This window comes from Perca fluviatilis, chromosome 7, assembly GCF_010015445.1.
Source record: "Perca fluviatilis chromosome 7, GENO_Pfluv_1.0, whole genome shotgun sequence".
Taxonomy (NCBI): domain Eukaryota; kingdom Metazoa; phylum Chordata; class Actinopteri; order Perciformes; family Percidae; genus Perca; species Perca fluviatilis.
Window position 1 is genome coordinate 30,106,796 of NC_053118.1, and position 18,734 is coordinate 30,125,529.

General features: G+C 39.7%; 3 protein-coding genes and 1 long non-coding RNA gene across 6 annotated transcripts in view; 2 read left to right on the forward strand and 2 right to left on the reverse strand.

The window, feature by feature from the left end:
• Positions 1 to 2,343, forward strand: part of rgl2 (ral guanine nucleotide dissociation stimulator-like 2) — a 35,202-nt gene extending 32,859 nt beyond the window's left edge. Inside the window, 1 exon segment of the mRNA XM_039805562.1 lies at positions 146 to 2,343. Coding sequence (XP_039661496.1) covers positions 146 to 327 — 182 coding nt within the window. The 3' untranslated portion in view covers positions 328 to 2,343.
• A 197-nt stretch (positions 2,344 to 2,540) lies between these two features.
• On the reverse strand, positions 2,541 to 10,761 carry dnase2 (deoxyribonuclease II, lysosomal). The gene is made up of 7 exons (XM_039805561.1): positions 10,587 to 10,761; positions 9,602 to 9,699; positions 9,226 to 9,397; positions 8,130 to 8,229; positions 7,199 to 7,363; positions 4,679 to 4,897; positions 2,541 to 4,433 (listed from the first exon to the last, which is right to left on the reverse strand). Exons 1-7 carry the CDS (start codon positions 10,614 to 10,616, stop codon positions 4,063 to 4,065), a joined length of 1,155 nt encoding a protein of 384 aa, XP_039661495.1. The 5' UTR covers positions 10,617 to 10,761; the 3' UTR covers positions 2,541 to 4,062.
• Positions 10,762 to 11,212: 451 nt separating this feature from the next.
• On the forward strand, positions 11,213 to 14,301 carry LOC120562092. Of its 2 annotated transcripts, none has more exons than XR_005639689.1 (3): positions 11,213 to 11,299; positions 13,592 to 13,708; positions 13,823 to 14,301. It is a non-coding gene; the product is annotated as an uncharacterized LOC120562092 (long non-coding RNA). The 2 variants fall into 2 exon arrangements; XR_005639690.1 differs by lacking the exon at positions 11,213 to 11,299 and adding an exon at positions 12,803 to 13,038.
• Positions 14,302 to 14,708: 407 nt separating this feature from the next.
• LOC120561632 (G-protein-signaling modulator 2) lies at positions 14,709 to 18,686 on the reverse strand. 2 transcript variants are annotated; one of them, XM_039804796.1, is made up of 6 exons: positions 18,419 to 18,686; positions 18,243 to 18,336; positions 17,347 to 17,870; positions 16,902 to 17,067; positions 15,549 to 15,796; positions 14,709 to 15,385 (listed from the first exon to the last, which is right to left on the reverse strand). In XM_039804796.1, the coding sequence occupies exons 3-6, from the start codon at positions 17,851 to 17,853 to the stop codon at positions 15,245 to 15,247; spliced, it is 1,062 nt and encodes a 353-aa protein (XP_039660730.1). In that variant the 5' UTR covers positions 17,854 to 17,870; positions 18,243 to 18,336; positions 18,419 to 18,686; the 3' UTR covers positions 14,709 to 15,244. The 2 variants fall into 2 exon arrangements, with proteins under 2 accessions (XP_039660730.1, XP_039660729.1); XM_039804795.1 differs by having other exon boundaries at positions 18,243 to 18,686.
• Positions 18,687 to 18,734: the final 48 nt, after the last annotated feature.

Consider the following 18,734-nt stretch of genomic DNA (forward strand, 5'->3'; position numbering starts at 1 on the left):
AAACGGAGACAAACTGAGATCATCTTTTTATTTCTTCTTTTGCATCTATCCAAAAGGTTTTTAAAGTGTAGCACAGCAGCAGCTTTGAAGAAGCTTTATTGAAATCTGATTTGTTTATTTGTCTCTCATCCTTTCCTTAATGCAGAACTGGTCATCCCTGCTACAGGAAACGTCTTCTATGCCATGACATCATCTAGTGTTGACTTCCTGTTGAGGAGGAAAGGCGGGAACACTCCTCTGAGCTCACAGCCGATCAACATGGAGACGAGGGCCACTTTTCCTCGAATCAAGGCCAAGGGGAGGAGACTGGTCCGGACACTATTTTGACATCAGATTTTCCTGAACCCAACTTTGTCCACAGTGACGGCTTTTTCACCTCACAAACAGTAAATGTGGCCTTCTACACATGCCTTTCTCCCTACAAAGCTTGTTCCACTAAAACACCAAAACCAAGTCTTTATCAACGACTCCGGAGCAGGTTTTGTCAAACTTTTCATACCTGCAGCTGCCCTGCTGAGTTCACTAGAGCCGTCTGCTACTGAAGAACAGTGTCAGTTTTCCTCTTTTCCTAAACAGTATGTGTTACTAATTTACACCTCGAGGTAAAGCAATGAAAGCCTTTAACTGAGTGCTTTTGGTGCTGTCTCTCGAGTCCCAGTCAGGTATCACTTAATGCATTTTCAACTCAGTGAATAAGATCCATTTCATTGCTTATAGCCACCAGGAAATCCCTTGTTGCTGTGTGCCTCAGTCGTGAGCGATGCTTCCAAATGTAAATAAGAGGATTTGATTGGTCAGAACCTCTGTGATCACCTGAGATGCCGTTGAAGGATTAAGGACAGTGTTTTCTTTGGGAAGATGCATAATAAATTCGAAATATACAGAGCCTGTCACATGTGGTTCTGGTGAACAGCACACATGAGGAAGACCCAAAGATACAGTGCAAGTGCATCCATGTAGCAAAACACTGGAGCTTGAGACATATATATGTTTTGTATGTATTTATATATTTTGTACGTCTGTATGATGTCAACATTGTGTTTACACTGGCGAGAAGCTCTAGGTCCTAGAGGCCAAATTGTCTAATTCATCAAGGCAAAAAATGCATCAAATACCTGCAAGATTTCCACTTTAAACAGGCCAGGACATGTCCACAGACAGCGATTCATTAAATTACTATTCATATTTTGAAAAGGGCTGCTTGTATTGACTAACCCAAAAGGAATGATCAACCCTGTTGTAGCCCCGGAAATTGACTTCATGGTTCATTCTCCCAGTTTGTTTTGTAGTTTGAAACCCTGTATCCAGCAGCAGCTGTTTTTTTATTTATTTTTTTTATTTTTAGCAACAACAAAAAAGGGTAAAGCTACCTTGTGCTACCTGCCCAACAGCAACCAGCAAACATACAAAGTTAGCGACTAGCTGTTGAAAAAAAAAGTCAAACATCTATCTGCTAAAGAGCCAGATAATTTCCTCAGAAGTTGCTAAAGACCAAACTAGCCCTAAAAGGAGAGTGATATGCACTTATTTTATCAGCTGGACCAAGATACAACTCCAGATAAATACTTCCTCTGCAGTTGTTTGTGTATTTAGGCAGCTGTTCACTAACACCTTAGCTGTTGAAACTTTATAGGCTGTCATACAGGTCGTTTTAAAATTCTTCTGACCCCTAGTGGCCAAAGAAAATGATTATTGACTTAAAAAAAAAAGAGACTTAAAAAAAAAAAATGCAGCACTTTTAAAGCTTGTGGCTTTGCTTCAGTTTATCACTGCAGTACCAAAACCATAAGGAAAACCGTAAGGAAAATCCAAAAAAAAATAACAAAACAACTTTATTAAGCCTAAGGTTTGAACTTATAAGCTAAACTTAATTTATGCAGATTTTCACACAGCTCAGCAGGATACATCTTCACTGCTGTTTACGTACAGCAAAAAAAGCCTCAGCTCCAATTTCATGTTATGAATGAACATGTTAACTTCCATGTTGGTTTAAAACACACAACCTCTTTGAAAAAAAAAAAAAAGTCTTGTGACCTGTAGTTGTACTCAGTGCTCAGTGCTGGTGAGGCCACCTTACTGGCTGAGGCACGAGCATAGCGGGGACCAGGGAGAGGATTCTGGGTAATAATAGATGACGTGTGCTAGCGTTATGCTATGCTACTGATTGTTTTAGTGCCTTTCTCTACAGGATGCTCGTCTTTCCCGTGTTTGCATTAGAATGTATACAGTGTACGTGGAGGAAATGCAGTCACCTCCAGTGCTGTGTAGTCTCACATCAAAGCTGTTTATGCACTACACACAGGATGTCCTATTTTTGTGGTAATAAATTTACTTTTATATGAATTTCATTGCTTTTGACTGATGTGCTGTAACATATTCCACTTTCAATACAGACAGCTATTTTCCATGCTGCTGAGTATCCTATACACATAATTAAAGCTGTCTGTATTTGTCAAATACACACATTTCTATTTTTTTATTATTATCATGGATCAGGTAAACAAAGCAAGCTGAATATACATCAGTGACAAAAATACACCTTTGTTTTTATTATTTTTATTCTGATTCAAGATAGCCAGCATCTTCATCTTCAAGCAAAATCAAGGAATGTATGTGGAAATGTGATACAACTATAACACATAACAAAAGAAGAGCTGGATATGTCAGAAAAAGCACATTAGAAACACTCATACCAACCCAGCTAATAACACAAGCATTCATGAAACAAAGTATTAAAGCATTCCTCCCACCTGAATGTTGTCAGTGTCTGTAGTTTGTGAAGTGTGTGTGTGTGTGTGTGTTGAATGTTACATTGTGCAATTAATCCCACATTATTCATACATTTAACATTCCCTAAAATCCAGTTTTTATTACATTTTCTACCAGCCAAGCTTGACGCGCTCCCTGAGAACCCACAAACCAGCTAATGGTGATTTAAACAAAAGAAGTTCAAGTGAGTGAGGCAGCATGTTACAGCTTATAACATTAGTTTGAGTTAAAAGAGTACCCAGTGGTTATGAAGACACTTGAACAAATGCTTTCATTTAAAGTGGTACTTTGTGGTTCTTGTGTTTTTCTAAATGAACACCATGTTTCCTGTAAAGCCCTCTGCTTCCTGTCCGATTTGACCACTTGTCCTCTTTTAGCATCGTCCTGTATGCATTTGGTTTAAAGAGGAGGCTCTAACAGCCCTTGATAACAGCCGATTATCATTCTGAACAAGTTAAATGAACAAGTAAAATGTTTTTTGTGCCTTAAAGCCCCCAAAAGCATATTTCCTCAAATTGGCCTCTTACTGTGAGTGATGGGGCCCCACATGAAAACACTATTTTCTACCAAAGTTGGATCAGTTTTAGTTATTTAACTCAAGGGATTTCTGCTCTTCTCACTGGTTTGAAATGAGCGGGGCTAGATAGAAAGAAAAACCTAACCCATAGAGCAGGCGCACTAGAGACTCCCATTGGCCGAGCCAGCTACTAAAAAAAAAATGTACCCACTGACCTACAGACGTCTCTCTCACCCTGGAAGTCTATGGGGGGGAAAGTCTTTTTGAGGCATCACGTGATGTTGTAATTCCATGATTTGGCCACTCGAATTTGCTAGGGTCCTGATCATGAATGTATTATATTGAGGGTCTGATGCACATGCAGTAACATTAATAGTGATCCATAACTCCACATTATGATTATCACAAACATGTAAAATTGTAGAAAAAGATCCTTAATTATCAATGCATGTGTTTTTTGATTCGATTTCTCCTGACATAGAACACACACACACACACACACACACACACACACACACACACACACACACACACACACACACATACACATACACATACACACATACACACATACACACATACATACATACATACATACATATATATATATATATATATATACACACACACACACATACATACTATACTGTATATTTCGGACAAGAAATTGTACCAAATAAGTGCAAACTTATCATTTCACTTAAAAACCCACATGCCGGATATTAGCCTTATCAAATGACGGCCCTTTCCTTAACCCATTGGGCTCCCGTAGGGTGTCAACACTGGATCGTTCCTCCTCCACAAGCCTCACACTCCAGCGCCGCTGTCCGGTAAGCCTTCCACACCACCGGGTTCTGCAGACACACCGTGCCACCGCCTCGCTTCTCCTCCGCCTCGTTCCTGTTGATGTCTCCCACACACACCCAGCCTCCTCCGCCCCTCGACCCGGCTGCCTTGGGGCTGACAGCCCACTTGGAGTGGTCCTGGCTGGTCTTGAAGGTGAACGTCTGCCCCGGGTTGATGATCGTGATGTCCAGGACCTTCCAGCCCAGCGAGCAGTCAGAGGGGAGGATGCCCGTAGAGCGAACCCAGAACTGGACCAGGAGGTCTGACTGGAGGCTGGGGGCCACCCAGGAGTGGTACAGGTCTAATCAGGCAGAGAGGGAAGATGGATGGGAACGTGCTTTCATTATTGCCTGTAAATGGTCAGCGTTCTGTTAAATAACACGGTCTAGTACAGAAAGCAAATTATTATTATTACAAATGAGAACTTATCACGCTCACATTGCCCTATGTAGGCTATACCTGCAAAGAAACTCAAGGTGAAGCTGAGACAAGATGAACTGTGGCCAGAACAAACTTCAAACTACTTTTATTTCTCCAAAGTCATACCGTTTTTAAAAGAGGCTCCTTTGGCAAAGCTGATGAAGTCGGTGCCATCCTTTGAGGTCAGAGTCACGCTGCGATTGGATACAGTTGTGATATGTGGAAAGATGTGACCAGAGAGATGTTTTTTTGCACAGACGGCAGCCAGCGCGGGCACCAGGGACGCCAAGGACTCTGGGACGTTGCAGTCGTACACATTAGGCTGATTGATCTGAAGCTGCTCTCCTGTGGTGCAAAACAAATTAGATTTAAGGCAAACGCTGCTAACGGCACTCTAGAATCACTTTATTCGTTAAGTACAATAAATGAATAGCACCGTCTTGGTGACATTGGCGCAGAGGCAGATCAATAACGTGCACTGCGACACTGTGCACATCAACTATAGCTATACATACAGAGTAAGGACCTCACTCTTTACTGCAGTGACAAAAATCCAGGTATGTATCTTTGGAGTCATTTTGTTATTTTTCTGCCTTTCTTTCAACCTTCCTTTATCTGCGTCTATATTCTTTGACACAAAGGTATTATACAATCTGCAAGTTGTTCCTTTATGGCCTATATTGTACCAAAAATTAAACGATACACAATGTCTTGTTGTAAGTACCTACAGTATAACACTGTACACTTTACTTTCATTCTAACCTCAACACATTATGCACTCCTGCTCTCATCTTTCCATGAGCTCCATTAGGGCTGCAACTGACAATTACTTTCATTATTGATTAACTAATCCATTATTGTATGCTTAACTGACTTATCATTTAGTCTATATGTGCGATATGGACCTGTGTCTAAATTGAAATTCAATATAACATGTCAGTAAAAAGTGAAAAATGACCATGATTCATTATAATAATTTATATTTATTTGAAATTGTGCACAAACATTGATGGCGAATCTTAATGACTTCAGTGATCCTCGGTTTCTCCATTTAGGACCATCTAAATTTGACATTTAGCATTTTTACGTTACTGGATGGATTGCCACAAAGTTTGGTACATTCAAGTCCCCCTGAAGTTTTTTATTTATATTTATATATTTATATTTTTATATATATTTTTATATATATATATATATTTATATTTTTATATATATTTTTATATATATGATTTGCTTTGATATCTGAACAAATACTGATAACATTTCCATCATCCTCAGTTATTCTTTGTGTTAAATGTTTGTATGCTTCACCGCTACACTAAGATGGTGGACATGGTAAACATTATACCTGCCAACCATCAGCATGTTAGCATTGTCACTGTGAGCACGTTAGCATGCTGACGCGCCGCTGAGCCGAACTAAAGCCTCACAGAGCCACTTGCATGGCTGTAGTGCTGCCTTCGAAGTTGCTTTTAGATAATCAACCATTGAAATTATCGTTGATGAAGTTTATAGCACTGGCCTAATTGCCCAATGCTGTTTCAGCACTTACTCTATGCAATAAACAAAAGTAGCTGCGCTAATCAAATCAGTAATGAAGGGTATTAAAACATAAATAAGCAAATACTTCGGACAACATACTATTCTTCACTTATTAGATAGGTAGCATTTCTGAACTCTCACTTCAGTTATATAGTGGTGTCAAATCTCAGTCCCCCCCTTAAATTCATGCTGCAAGGTGCTCGAAAATGAAATGTGACACCTTTAGCTGTTTGAAAAAAAAAAAAACCTGGACCCTGTCACACTCTGAGCATCCCAGCTGGAGAGGCGAGAATCAAATGGATATCTCTATGGTAACACACCTCAATCTAATTGCATTAGCCCATGCACTGCTGTAGCAACTGTGCCAACTTCTGAGTCTGCCGGGGAACTGCACAGGCAGCGCGGCGACATGGTGATGACACCTGTTTACGCTGATTATCTGGGATCTGTATTTTCTTGTTGCTGCGTCAATACCTGACTGGATTATTAAGTATGTGGGGACGAGACAATAACGACTGAGGAAATCCCTTTCAGGATGAGACACAAAGACAAATATTTAGGGTTTCAGAAGAATTATAATATTCTTGAGAAAGCCTTAGAAAGAGCATTTACACCCTCGTGGGAAACTAATACTCTAATACTAATACTGAAATGGGTTTTCATTAAGTAGCTCTTTAAGGCACACACCAATAGATGGCATATTATATGTCATTATAGGTTTCCTGTAATATACTCACTGAAGAACTTCCATTATATTGCCAGGGATTGGCAAACCAATATATCAGCCTAATCTTATTTGTAATCTTGCAGACTTTGTTTCAAAATAACTGCATTTTAGAGGCCCGTTTCATACAACAGTTGGAATTTTTAATCTAGTGAGCAAAAAAGTGACCTCTTTTACCAATATAGATACGCGTTTTTAAAGCAATTCCTTCTAAATTAAAGCATGTTTATTCATTAGTGAAAATAGCGGACAGAAAGGCAGAGAATGTGTCCTCATTAGCTCCCAGCTCTCATACTATCTAATATCTTCATCCCAAAGAGTGCATTTTCATAACAGCTCTATCTGTGCTATACAGCCACATGGCAGGGCTCCAGCCTTACCGATGGTCTGGAAGCGGTCGAGTGGGTAGGTAACGCAGATAAAGTTTTGTCCGTTGTTCACGCCGCTGCTGGGGTAATAATACTGTCCTTCCTGTTGTGGAGGGGGGAAGTGAGGGGTGCTGTGGACCAACCAGAAGCCCTGATTCTTATCCAGCAAGACAACACCTGAGAAACAGAGATATTAAAAACATGTCAGCAAAAAGTATGAAGGTTTTCCCTCCAGATGAAAGAGTTCAAAATTAACTGAACTCAACTATCCTCATTTATTATTAGTATCATTTAATTTATTTCAACATATCACAGGTGGGTGGGGGGGGGGGGAGCTGCAGATTCAGGTGATCATTTTCTGTAGTTTCATCACTACCAGCGAGCCCTTTCACATTGTCTTCACATTCTCATATGATCCATTGATCCATAAGAATATGCATTTATTCTTGATACTTTCAGGTAGTCATTTTTTTTAAGCAATTTATTAGGACTTAAACATGACTTTCTGTAGTTTTGTTTTAGTATTTTTTCGGCAAATCTTAAAGCTTTTGAATAATGTAAATATTTGAATATAAATAATAATTTGAATATAAATGTAATGTAATGTTGTTTTTTCTATATGTATATTTCCCCATACTGGATGTTTGGAAAATAAGGTGTAAAATGAAGCTTGATTTAAGAAATCTTTAATTTGATACAGTGTTGTGATATACTTTTTTTTTTTAGGGCATTTCTGCCTTTATTGGATAGGAAAACTGAGAGATGAAAGGGGAGAGAGGGGTGGGGAAGACATACAGGAAAACTGTCACATTATTTCTGTTTTGACATAATTTATACACTTTAAAAATTTGCCCATATTTGTTGAGTTTGAGTATAAGGTCAAATGTCGTTGCAGCCTATCTGGGCTATGCAAGTATTGGAGCTCGACTGCTCTGGTGTTTACCTTTTGTGTGACCCCCACTTCCTCCACTGTTGTCAACCCATCTGTCACCAAAGTCCTCAGGTGGCTGGTCATTGTAAAGGATGTACGCTACTTCTGTGTTCTGTGAAGAGGAAAGAGTCATACTCATATCAGACGCACATACACTTCGCCTGAAAAACAAAATAACACCGCACAACATTGGTTAAGTTGATGTATACAATCATAGGTTTTGTATGGGCATGTTGCTGAAACCGCTATATTATCTTTCCCCCAGCTGTTCGGAGACTCTGACCAGCTGTATATAAATGAGCAAGTAACTTTCAGTTCTCACTCTCAGTTCTAAGTCTGATCTAATCATGTCAAGTGGTTGTAGCAGACACTTCTTTAAAAAAAAAAAAATTAAAAAAAAGGCTTATCACTGCATTTAATAAGTCTTTCTGTAAAATGAGAAGTCTTGGGACTGCAGCGAAAAAGCAGAAGAAGCCAAAAACTAAATTACATCTGCTGATGTCTGGAAGACAGTATTTGTTACTGATATTGCTTGGGCTAAATTTAGTTGTGTAATATTGTTTTACATTAGAGATAAGTGTATGCAAAGAAATCTAATATTAATAACCCAGGAAGATTTACAAACTACAATGGCAAAAGCTAATGAGGATTCAGATAAACAAATATTAATACTACAGTGGGTTCAAAGAAATGTAATATTAATACCAAAAGTCTTATCCTTGTGGACTGTGTCCCATACAAAGGATACGGTCAATTTAAGAATAAACAAATTCACTTTAGAGGCAGATGAGGAGTACAGTCTTTGGTTTCAAACATACAATCAGTCTTCTTATCATTTGTATTTTAGAGAGCTGTCCAATAAAAAGTGAAGTCCTGTCTGTCATAAAAAAATGTAGACTTTGGCATGGCCATTTCACATAATCATGCATGCATTTAATACATGAATAAAAAGGAATTTAAAACTGTGTGATAACTCATTCACTGGTTTCATTTCCCAGACAATAACCTCCAACTCTCAGTAAAGCAAAACTGAGTTTGCTATGTTTAGACTGAGTATTTGTTCCCTTATTTTTTTTTACAGACAAAAAGACACCTGGTGGAAGCAGACCTTTCCTTGTGAGTACAGTTGTCCGACTGTCCTGCCCAGAGCTCCAGTGGTGTCGTTCACTGTCACCTTCCCATTAGTCCATCCTTCACTCCCTTTGTCCAGCAGTATATACAGCTCACCCTGATGGGGAGATTTCTCGCCATGCTCTTTAGGCAGCTTGTACACATAGAACCTAACATAGAGAATAAGACAGTAACTCAGTACTAGACACGTGTAAAGGTGTAAATGAAACAGCTTGATACGGAAACCGATTTGCAAATTATTGTTTCAAATTTCTTGTAAGCTTTCTTAAGCTACATAACAGGGTTAAAACAAACCATAAAGTCTACTTTTTAAAAGCTTGTTTTTGTCCAGGACTGTTGAATCAATGAATTACCAATCAACTGCATCTCCTTGGTCGTTGTAGCAGGTTATTGGTGAGGTGTTGCCTCCTAGTGGCACACAGCAGATCAGCAGGGACAGGAACAGAAGCATCTAAGAAAAAGAGACAGACCTATATTAATCATAACAAGTAAATATATATGTTCTACACTTAGGGAATTGTGTATCTACCCTTAACTGTAACAAATGTTACTTGGAAGTACACCTGCAAATGGTCTCTAACTTAATGTAGTAAAGGAATTTTCGATACAGAGATAAGAATATCGAAATATTGAGTTAAGCCATTTAAAGAAGAAGTACTCAGATATTGTACTTGAAAGTAAAAGTACAAATTTAACAGTGCAGAAATACTATGTTCCAAGCAAAGGGCCTGCATTCAAAATGTACGTATGTAAGTATTGATGCATTAATGTGCAACTACCACTTTAATGTTGCAGCTGGTCAAGGTGGGGCTAATTCTTTTTACATATTATTGGGAAGCTCTCTATAGGCTACATCCGCATTTATTTTTTGACTGTATTTTGTATATAGGCTACTGTCTATGGTATTTTCAGACATTCAGATATCAAGTAAATGTAGTGGGATATTTCTCTCTGAAAGGTGGTGAAGAAAATGATAAACGAACGTCAGCATAAACCGGATGCTCAAGTAACGTTAATGTAAAAGTACCTCAACATTGAGTAGCTAAATACTTTAAGTTACATTCCACCACTAGTCCAGTCTCAACGGTGTACAAACATATAACAGTTAGCTAGCTAGCTAGCTAGGTCCACAAAATAATCATATGTCAATGAAAATAATCCAAACGACAGTAGGCTACCGTTACAGAAAGGTTATTAGAGGAATCTCGGTGAAGGAATAAATCACAGTTACGTTAGCTAGACCTTACTGCAAGTCGCAACCGTTGAGCTTGTTGCCATGTCACTAGCTACTTTAATAATTATAATTTAACCACGAAGGCAAAACAGAGTTCTACCCACCTCTGGCTGTGCGTGTTTCTCCTCGTTCATCACGTCCTCAATAGTTTCTTAACTTGTTCTCAGCATGAAGATGTAGCTACCGTAGTTCCCAATCCTGATCCTGAGCAAGTTTCATCTTCATCTACATCCTTGTTTATGTCTAGGACTATAACAGCAGGATGAGAAAGCGACGTCATGCAACCGTTGAAAGAAAGCCAACACCGACATGCTTCTACAACAACAAATATATAAAAAAAATACAACAACAGATACAAGCTCATTAGTTTTTACTATTATATATATTATAAAATGTACGAAACAACGACAAAAAATATTGTTAAACTCAGTTGTAAATGCTCCGTAACGTCCTTGTTCCTGTCTTATCCTTCTCTAAAAGTCCTAGGTTTCAGTCAAGTGCTCGGAGACGACATCGGATGGGCGGGGCTGCACAGAAAAAAAAGAGTTAAATAAAATAAATATAGCAGTTGAATGGTGTGTCAAAACAACAAGTGCAAAACGTCTGACAAAAATCTCCCCTTTATCGTTTTATTAATGCAAGATGCCCAAAAAAGTTATGGGGAACAGAACGAAAAAAAAGAAAACTGAGCCAAAGATGGCCGTTAATTCAGGTGTGACACAGAGAGAAATGCACCTCCACTCCAGATAAAGCTTTTAATCAGTAGGCGGGTTGCAGCGCGGCACAACACTCGAGTCGGAGCCAACCAGACCAGTGTGTGAGTTACAGCGCTTTTGGGCACAGCTTTTTCGATTAAGCGAAACTAAACTGACATCTCCAGTTATCCTAATATCGCCAACAACTACTCTAATCATTGTTAGATAAACGTTGGCTGCAGGCTCAAAGTGGCGCGAGCAGAAGATCTTGCATTGCCTTTTTCCACACTGAAGCCTGGTTTTTCATCTCCTGCTAAGTTGCTTAGGCAAGTCCGCCCTAATTTTGTTCATAAGAAGTGTAATCTTTAATCAGGTGATGAGGTGGCCTTTAAGCTAAATCACATTTCCTTTAGCCTCAGCTGCAACTGTAGTACTGTTTATAGTTGTTCTGTCTGCTGGAAATACGAGCCCATCATGTTTTGTTGTTTTGTTATTTAATGTGGCCACTCGCGTGGATTCGAACCCGCGTCTAACACGACGCGAGGCAGAGGGAAATAAACTGCATTACCATTTTCGGCCACTGCCATTAGGCAGTTTATTATTATTTTTATATTTTTATGGCAACAGGCAGGTGGCGCTCTTTCAACATTAGACTGCTGCCGAGGGAGACCGTAAAGAGAGGGACAGATGTCGGGGTTTAAAGATTTATTTATTTTTTAATCTCCTGGAAAGTAATAATTTATTAGGCTACCCTAATTTTAAACTGTTTAGACATGAAGTGAGGAGTCGGTAGACAAAGTCAGACAACTTTTTAAGTCTTCAAACAGACAACAAGGTGATTAAAATAGTTTGATGTCAAAGCTTAAAAAAACGTGTAAAAAAAAAAAAATGTATGTAGCTTTCAGCTGACTTACAGTCTCATTGCTGACAGACATGCACAGCAACGACTGCTTTGAGATTGGGAGATAGAGAGGGGTAGTATCAAATTCTACAGATCTTTATCAAAGCCCATCTCTATGCATATTTAGATCATTTCGCTCAGAGTCTTTCAACTGCACCGCAACCTACAAATATAGATCGAATCGAGCGGTAGGCTATTTAAAGGCCTCCAATGTCACTGGTGCATATTTGTTTTCTCTGTTCATTCCTATGTAGGACACACTCTCTCTATCTCATAGTCACTGCAGACACTGTTTTCAGATTTTAAATTAGTTTTCAAATTATTGCCATTGATTTGGCTGAGGATGCCCATTGGAATTTTGGGTACCGCTTGATACATGCCATGTAAAATTAATGTATACGAAATCTCATGACTCATCCATAAAATGGGAACTTTAATCAGTATATGGTCATGGTGAGTTGGCTGTAAGCTAATGCTACGTTTACACGTGGCCGGCTATTTTCATAAACGGACATTTCAACCTCTCAGTTTTCAGAAAAGTGTTCGTTTATATGTACCCGTGTATACAGTATATACCGTCAAGAGCATGCCAGACCTGTAGGTGGCAGTGTAACGAGAAGCTCAAGCCCACGTTAGCCAATCAGAATCCCGACAATAGCAATAACAGCAACCAATCACGTCCTCTTTCTCTCTCTCGGCCGCCTAAACCTCCGTTTGTCTCAGTTTACATGCAAACGTGCAAACGAAGTTTTCTAAAATCTCCATTTTGGCCGGATTTTTAGAAATAATCGTTTTCTGTGATTAAAAACACGGTTTTCGTGTAAATGAGAGGCCAAACCGCAGGAAAATATCTGCATCTTCCCTTCGTGTAAACTGGGCCTTCATGTTTTTTGGAGCTCATTCCACTTGTGTGCAGCATAGTATTGAACACGCTTTTTCCAAGTTCAGTGTGAACAAAAGGTACACCTAACGTTAAATAATATGATTTGATACATAGGGGCTTGATAGCTAGGCCTATACCTAATATATAAAATGTATTTGATAAATTTGACCAGATCCCCCTTATATGAGATATTTTCAGTGTTTAGGGTCGCCTCTGAAACTCCATACAGGATGGAAAGACAGTGAACCTTCACAGTAAAGTTAGAGTGCAGGTTTCACTGAAGGTTTTACAGACTTAAACACTCTTCGCTTAAGTAAAATACCCCGACGCCACGCTAGAAGGAACTCACAATCCGCCACCTAAAATAAAAAATAATGACAAAGACATGTTGACCTGGTTAATATCTGGTCTTTGAATGTTGGCCATACCAGAACAAAATGACATGGTAGGCCTATATATAAATATATTGCACATTTGCATCTTAAAAGTGGAACTTGAGTCTAATGGGTTGTTGTTTCTTCCTGTTTGACTTGTTCACAACTTTCGTGTGGTTACTTTTTGCGACATGCTTTTCTTCTTCTTCTCCTTTCTTCTTCTTATTTGGTTGAACTGTTTATCTTGTCTTTATAGAACTTGACGATTTGGAGCAGAGGCCGAGAAAAGCAGTATGCGTGACAGAATAATGACGGTCATCAAGAATGGGAGATATCTTATGACATTTGACCTGAAATTGAGACGTTTTGATGAGTTAATTGATCTCCCTATTTTTTTTTTTTATAATTCAACAAAAATACATTACCTTTAGGAGCAATATTTTTATTCTTCTAATTGACCCACATATGTTTTCTTCTTTTAATGTAGATCTCAACCAGCAGTGTTGATCAAAGCGTTGCTATCACATAACACATAATTGTGCATTGTTTGAGGAAGTGACGCAGTGTCCTCTCGTCACCTCTTGTGCAGACGGGCCAGGACTTCCTCGGAAACCTTTCCTCTGCGCTGAGGGGGCTAAACGCACATCAGAGGAGGTCACAGGTTGCCAGGGGGCCCCTTCTGGTTGGTGATACACTGTGGCCCTGGATTATTATGTTATTTAAGTATATCGGGCCTTTAAAAACAAGTTGGAGCATAAGTTTGAATGAGTTACAACCCTGTTCTAATAGCAGCGAATACTGTAAAGCATTGTTATTGACGATTAACTTCACAGTTAACACTATATTTATGTCAAACTTTGTTTGAGTCCTCTAATAAATATTAATATTCATAAAAAATACACCGTTAAATGTGTAAATCTACTATTTGTCTTTGGGGTGATGTGACTTTCAATAAAAATGACAACATTCAGGAACTTTGAGATAACATTTTTCAGTCCCTTCATCTTGTGAAAAAACAACACCTTTATCTTTGCCTCATTTGTTCCATAAATGGGACATCACTACCTGTCTTTCTATGTTAATGTTATGATTTATGTGCAACAGGATGCTTTAAAAAGATTTAACACTATCACAGGTTTGTGGGAATGAGACCTAGCAAGGGAATGATTTATGACGACGAAGATAAAAGAACAGCTTTTACACATCATTGTTAGTGTCACTGCTAGAATGCTTGCAATTAAAGGCTTACAGGCCATTACTGTGTTTGAGATTTAAAAATATTCATAATGACGATATCACTAGAGCTTATTAAATGTCTCTTTCTCCTGACAACATTTTAGACAAATTTGAATAAGTGGATAAATGCAAATGACTCAGATACACATTTTGTTTATTTTCTGGAGAAGAATCATCCATATACAGTCAAGCCCTGTTTGGCCTGGAAGCAACCATCCCTGGTGTGTTTAATGTCTACTGTACAAATAAGGAGAAACAAAATAGATCAGTAGACTGCCTCCTCCACATGAGGAACGGGAGCACACACAAAATCATTCAACCACTCATCACAGACATTCAATAAAATAGAAACTTTGGCGAGATGAGAAAGCATATCTACTGATCATTTTTTACTAGGAAAGAATATATTAGCTGACTAGCAGTAAAGTTAACAATATCATCAGGAGCATTCCTCAAGAAACGTTAAAAGCGCTGTTGCTCAAACATTAGCGTTCTTTGCCACAATCTCAACAGCATTAACACTGACCAACACTATCAAGAGGGATAGCAATTCCCGAAAACAAAGCATCATCAAGGTCAACAAAAATAAACGCTGTTTTAACAGAAATCAGACTAAAATGGCTACAATACTGGGCGGCTCTCACTGCAGCCCAACAGTTTGTTGTTTTCCATCTCAGGTTTGCAGCATGCATGGTAATTCAGTCCTCTGCTCGTCCATGCGTCCGCCCTGGACCCTAAGGAGCAGGGAGAAGAAGTCCTCATCGTCCATGGGACCAGGAGCCCTGCTGCGCTGATCCTCCAGCCTGCCCTGGGCCTATGGGTGGAAGGAAAGTGTGAAAATGAATGCCTGGTGTTGTGATGTATAAACTCAAATATTTCCCCACTGAAGTTGGCATGGACATTTTTCTAAGAAACAAAGCTGACAACACCTTCTGTTATGATAAAAGCATCTAAGCAAACTAGCTCAGATTGCTTACCTGCGTTGTGAGAATCATATTATACAGGTCCTCTTTAGGCACAGGCACAGGCACAGGAATTGGTGCAGGCGCAGGCTTTTTCACAAAAGAGAGTTGCTTTATGCTGCCCCTGAAACTTCTTGCTTTTGCTTTTGGTGGTTGAGACTTTTCGAGCTGCGACCTCTGGTCATCCAGTCGGCGAGCTTGAGCAGTGGCCACGAACTCAAAAAACTCCTCTTTCTGCAGTGAAGTCATGGAGGAAAAGACGACTGTGGAGAGAAAAGAGTCTTGATGGTCAGATGGCAGGAGACTTTGAGTGATCGGTGGTCAAGGAAAGACGTGAAAACATGCTGGTTGCATAAGTTTCAAGACATTCTTGAGTCACAGAGAACGCGTAGTTTCATGTTTAACTTGAGTCCGTATCATTACATGGAAACAAATCAGAATCAGAAAAGCATTTATTGCCAAATAAGTAGCAATTACGAGGAATTTGCCTTGGTTGTTGGTGTATACATAAAATTTTAATATTAATATGAAATAAACAAAACAAAAATACAGAAACCAATAACACATACATATAACGTTTTAACACTAAAGCTAGAGTGCATAGTTTCTGTCTCCCCCATGAGGAATTCTAAATAATGACAACAATTCTGTCGGTGCATCCACATGATACAAGCCTTCTGTGATCGCGCACAGCCCCCACCCCTCCTTTACGCAGTTGCAACGTAGCCAAGGAGGACACGGAGGATTAAAAAGACATGATGAGCTCTTCAGAAAAGGTCATTATCTTTACTCGAGATTTTGCGCGCGAAAGTCGCCAGACGACACCATCTTCTGAACATAGCCTGAGAAATACAGAGAGAGTTGGGTGGAGCTGGTAGTCTTAATTAATTAACAGGGGCAGTGGGGGCCTAAAGGTTAGAGACGCGAGCTTGTGACCGGGAGGTCGTCAGTTCAATCGCCAGACTGACAGGATAAAATCTGGGTGGGTGAAAGAGCAGCGCTTGTCCCTCCCTCATTACCACCGCTGAGGTGCCCTTGAGCAAGGCCAACCGCTCCAGTGGAGCTGCTCAGTGGCCAGCAGATCAGACTGGGGTTGTACTGGGCAGTTTCCAGGTATGGATGTGTGCAACTGTGTGAATTGTTATCAGGGCGTTCCTGCAAAAGAGAGGCTTCCTCTCAGTGAACCTTCCCTGAATAAATAAAGGTAAAAAAATATATTAAAAAAGCTACTGATTTGGCAATGGCTTGAATGTAACGGACGTTCATTATTATAAAAAAAAAAGTTATGTACTAAAGCTTTAAGAAAAAAGAGGCTGTATGGTGCAGGATATGCAAAAATGTTGAGGGATGTATAAAAGTTCAGGATACCTCTGTTGGCCGGCTTGTTGGTGTTGGGCTCAGAGTGGCACCTCCTCCTCCTCATCCCACTCTCTAGCCTGAAGGAGCAGCGCTGGTCATTGAGCCGTCTCCCCTCCTGAAGGGTGCAGAGAAGCTCATACAGTGTGTCTGGGAAGTCAGGGGTTAACCGGTTTGCCTGAGAAAACGAGGGTAGGTGGCAGAAAAAGAATAAAGGAGGGAAAAAAGGTTGCTCAGTGAGTGGCACAGACTGTTTGTTGGCATCAGCAAAAGAATTCACTTGACTCCTACGTACTCCCACGTGCTCTGTAACAAAATGATGCCTGCTGTTTTTCCACCACAAAAAAGGTTGGTAAAGTCAAAAACATTACAAACACCTACTTACAGATATGATAATCTAAAGGTAATCCCAGGGCATATGACAAAGCCAAAGCAAAAATAACAACAGTCCACAAACCTTTTTTGAATCCTCTTCTTGGCTTTGTGTCCCTTCAGGTTGTTGCTCAGATAAATTGAACATCTTAATGTCCACTACTGGGTCATTTTCTGTCACATTTTCATCCTCTGTGTCACTGGTTTTCTCAGGTTTTTCATTAATCCTCATTATCTCATGTGGCTGCCCTTCACTCTCACTGTCCACTTTATTTAGTCCACCATTCAGGTTCTCAGTTTTCTCTGGTTTGTCCTCATTCACATCAACCTCCCCTGTTTGGTCGTCCTCTGCGTTGGCTTGTTGTTTTTCTGGGCTGGGCTCTTTTAAATACACTTTACTTGCTATACCTTCTTCGTGCTTGCTCTCTCCTTTATGTTCCTCTTCCTTTATCAGAGCCATCTCTCCGCTGCAGCTCTGTATGATAACAAGTGAACTGCTTGTTGTCTCAGTCATGTCTCCCTCTTCTGTGATGACAAGACGTTCCAGTAGCCCCTCTTCAGCCATTTCAACGTTAATCTCTGTGCAGTCCATTATCTCAAAGTCAACCCCTGACAAGAAGATACACAGAAACAGGGGTTAGGTCAAAGATCATAGGACAAAGGTTTTCATTGGTATACTTCAAACATTACATTTATCAACCCTGAAGTAACTTGGATTAGACACGAGAACTGCTAGAGAGCAGCTGTGTCTTTCTCTTGCAAATAAATGTATGAGAAACCAGTTTGACAGGTTCTAGCCTGTTGACTAGATGTTGAGAAGTTGACAAAACTAATAGTAATTCATATACTCCTGTTTGACTTACTGTTTGACAACATGATTATAACAACTTCCGGTTGCTGATTAGTTTCTGTTGTATATTTTTGCCAAAAGTTGCGGTGTTTACCATACAGTACATGTAAACTCAGTGCTTTCATTCTTACCTTTTTTTAAACTTCGTCTCCTCAAAGCATCATCTCTTGAAGTCACCCCAGACGGAGCACAGCATGTTTGGCTTGTCACTTGTCTTGTGAATATCTTTATGAAGAAAAAAAAACCTGCAATGAGGAGTTTCACATGCCGATGTAACACGCTCTCGCCTTTCTGTCTGCCTTGTTACCTTCTCTCTCGTCTCCTCTCTTCCTGTTCCTCTTACCACAGCCCACCCTTATTTATTTAGCCTGCATTTGACAAGCTATATGCTATTGTGAAATATCACAGTCAAAAGCAGAAGGAGCCCTGGTCGTGTATTTGGTTAGGCCTAGGTATGGTCCAAAGAAAATGCTTTCATCATTTGAGATAAACTTAAAGTTGTCAAAGCAGCTGTAAGCAGCTGCTGCTTTAACTGCTGCTCATTTGATTGTGGCATACCCAACTGCAACATGTTGAAACAGGCGCACAGTTCTTCTGACACTGATGTGGTTTTGGCACACATC

What these genes read in the sequence shown, in the direction of transcription:
- LOC120561632 (XM_039804796.1), bottom strand. Translation starts at nt 17,853, where the DNA reads ATGGACTGCACAGAGATTAACGTTGAAATGGCTGAAGAGGGGCTACTG. An exon ending in AAGAAGAGGATTCAAAAAAG is followed by an intron (nt 17,068 to 17,346) that starts GTTTGTGGACTG and finishes TCGTTTTCTCAG; the next exon opens with GCAAACCGGTTAACCCCTGA. An exon ending in ATATGATTCTCACAACGCAG is followed by an intron (nt 15,386 to 15,548) that starts GTAAGCAATCTG and finishes TTCCACCCATAG; the next exon opens with GCCCAGGGCAGGCTGGAGGA.
- dnase2 (XM_039805561.1), bottom strand. Translation starts at nt 10,616, where the DNA reads ATGAACGAGGAGAAACACGCACAGCCAGAG. An exon ending in AACTGTACTCACAAGGAAAG is followed by an intron (nt 8,230 to 9,225) that starts GTCTGCTTCCAC and finishes TCCTCTTCACAG; the next exon opens with AACACAGAAGTAGCGTACAT. An exon ending in AAGTGGGGGTCACACAAAAG is followed by an intron (nt 7,364 to 8,129) that starts GTAAACACCAGA and finishes TCTGTTTCTCAG; the next exon opens with GTGTTGTCTTGCTGGATAAG.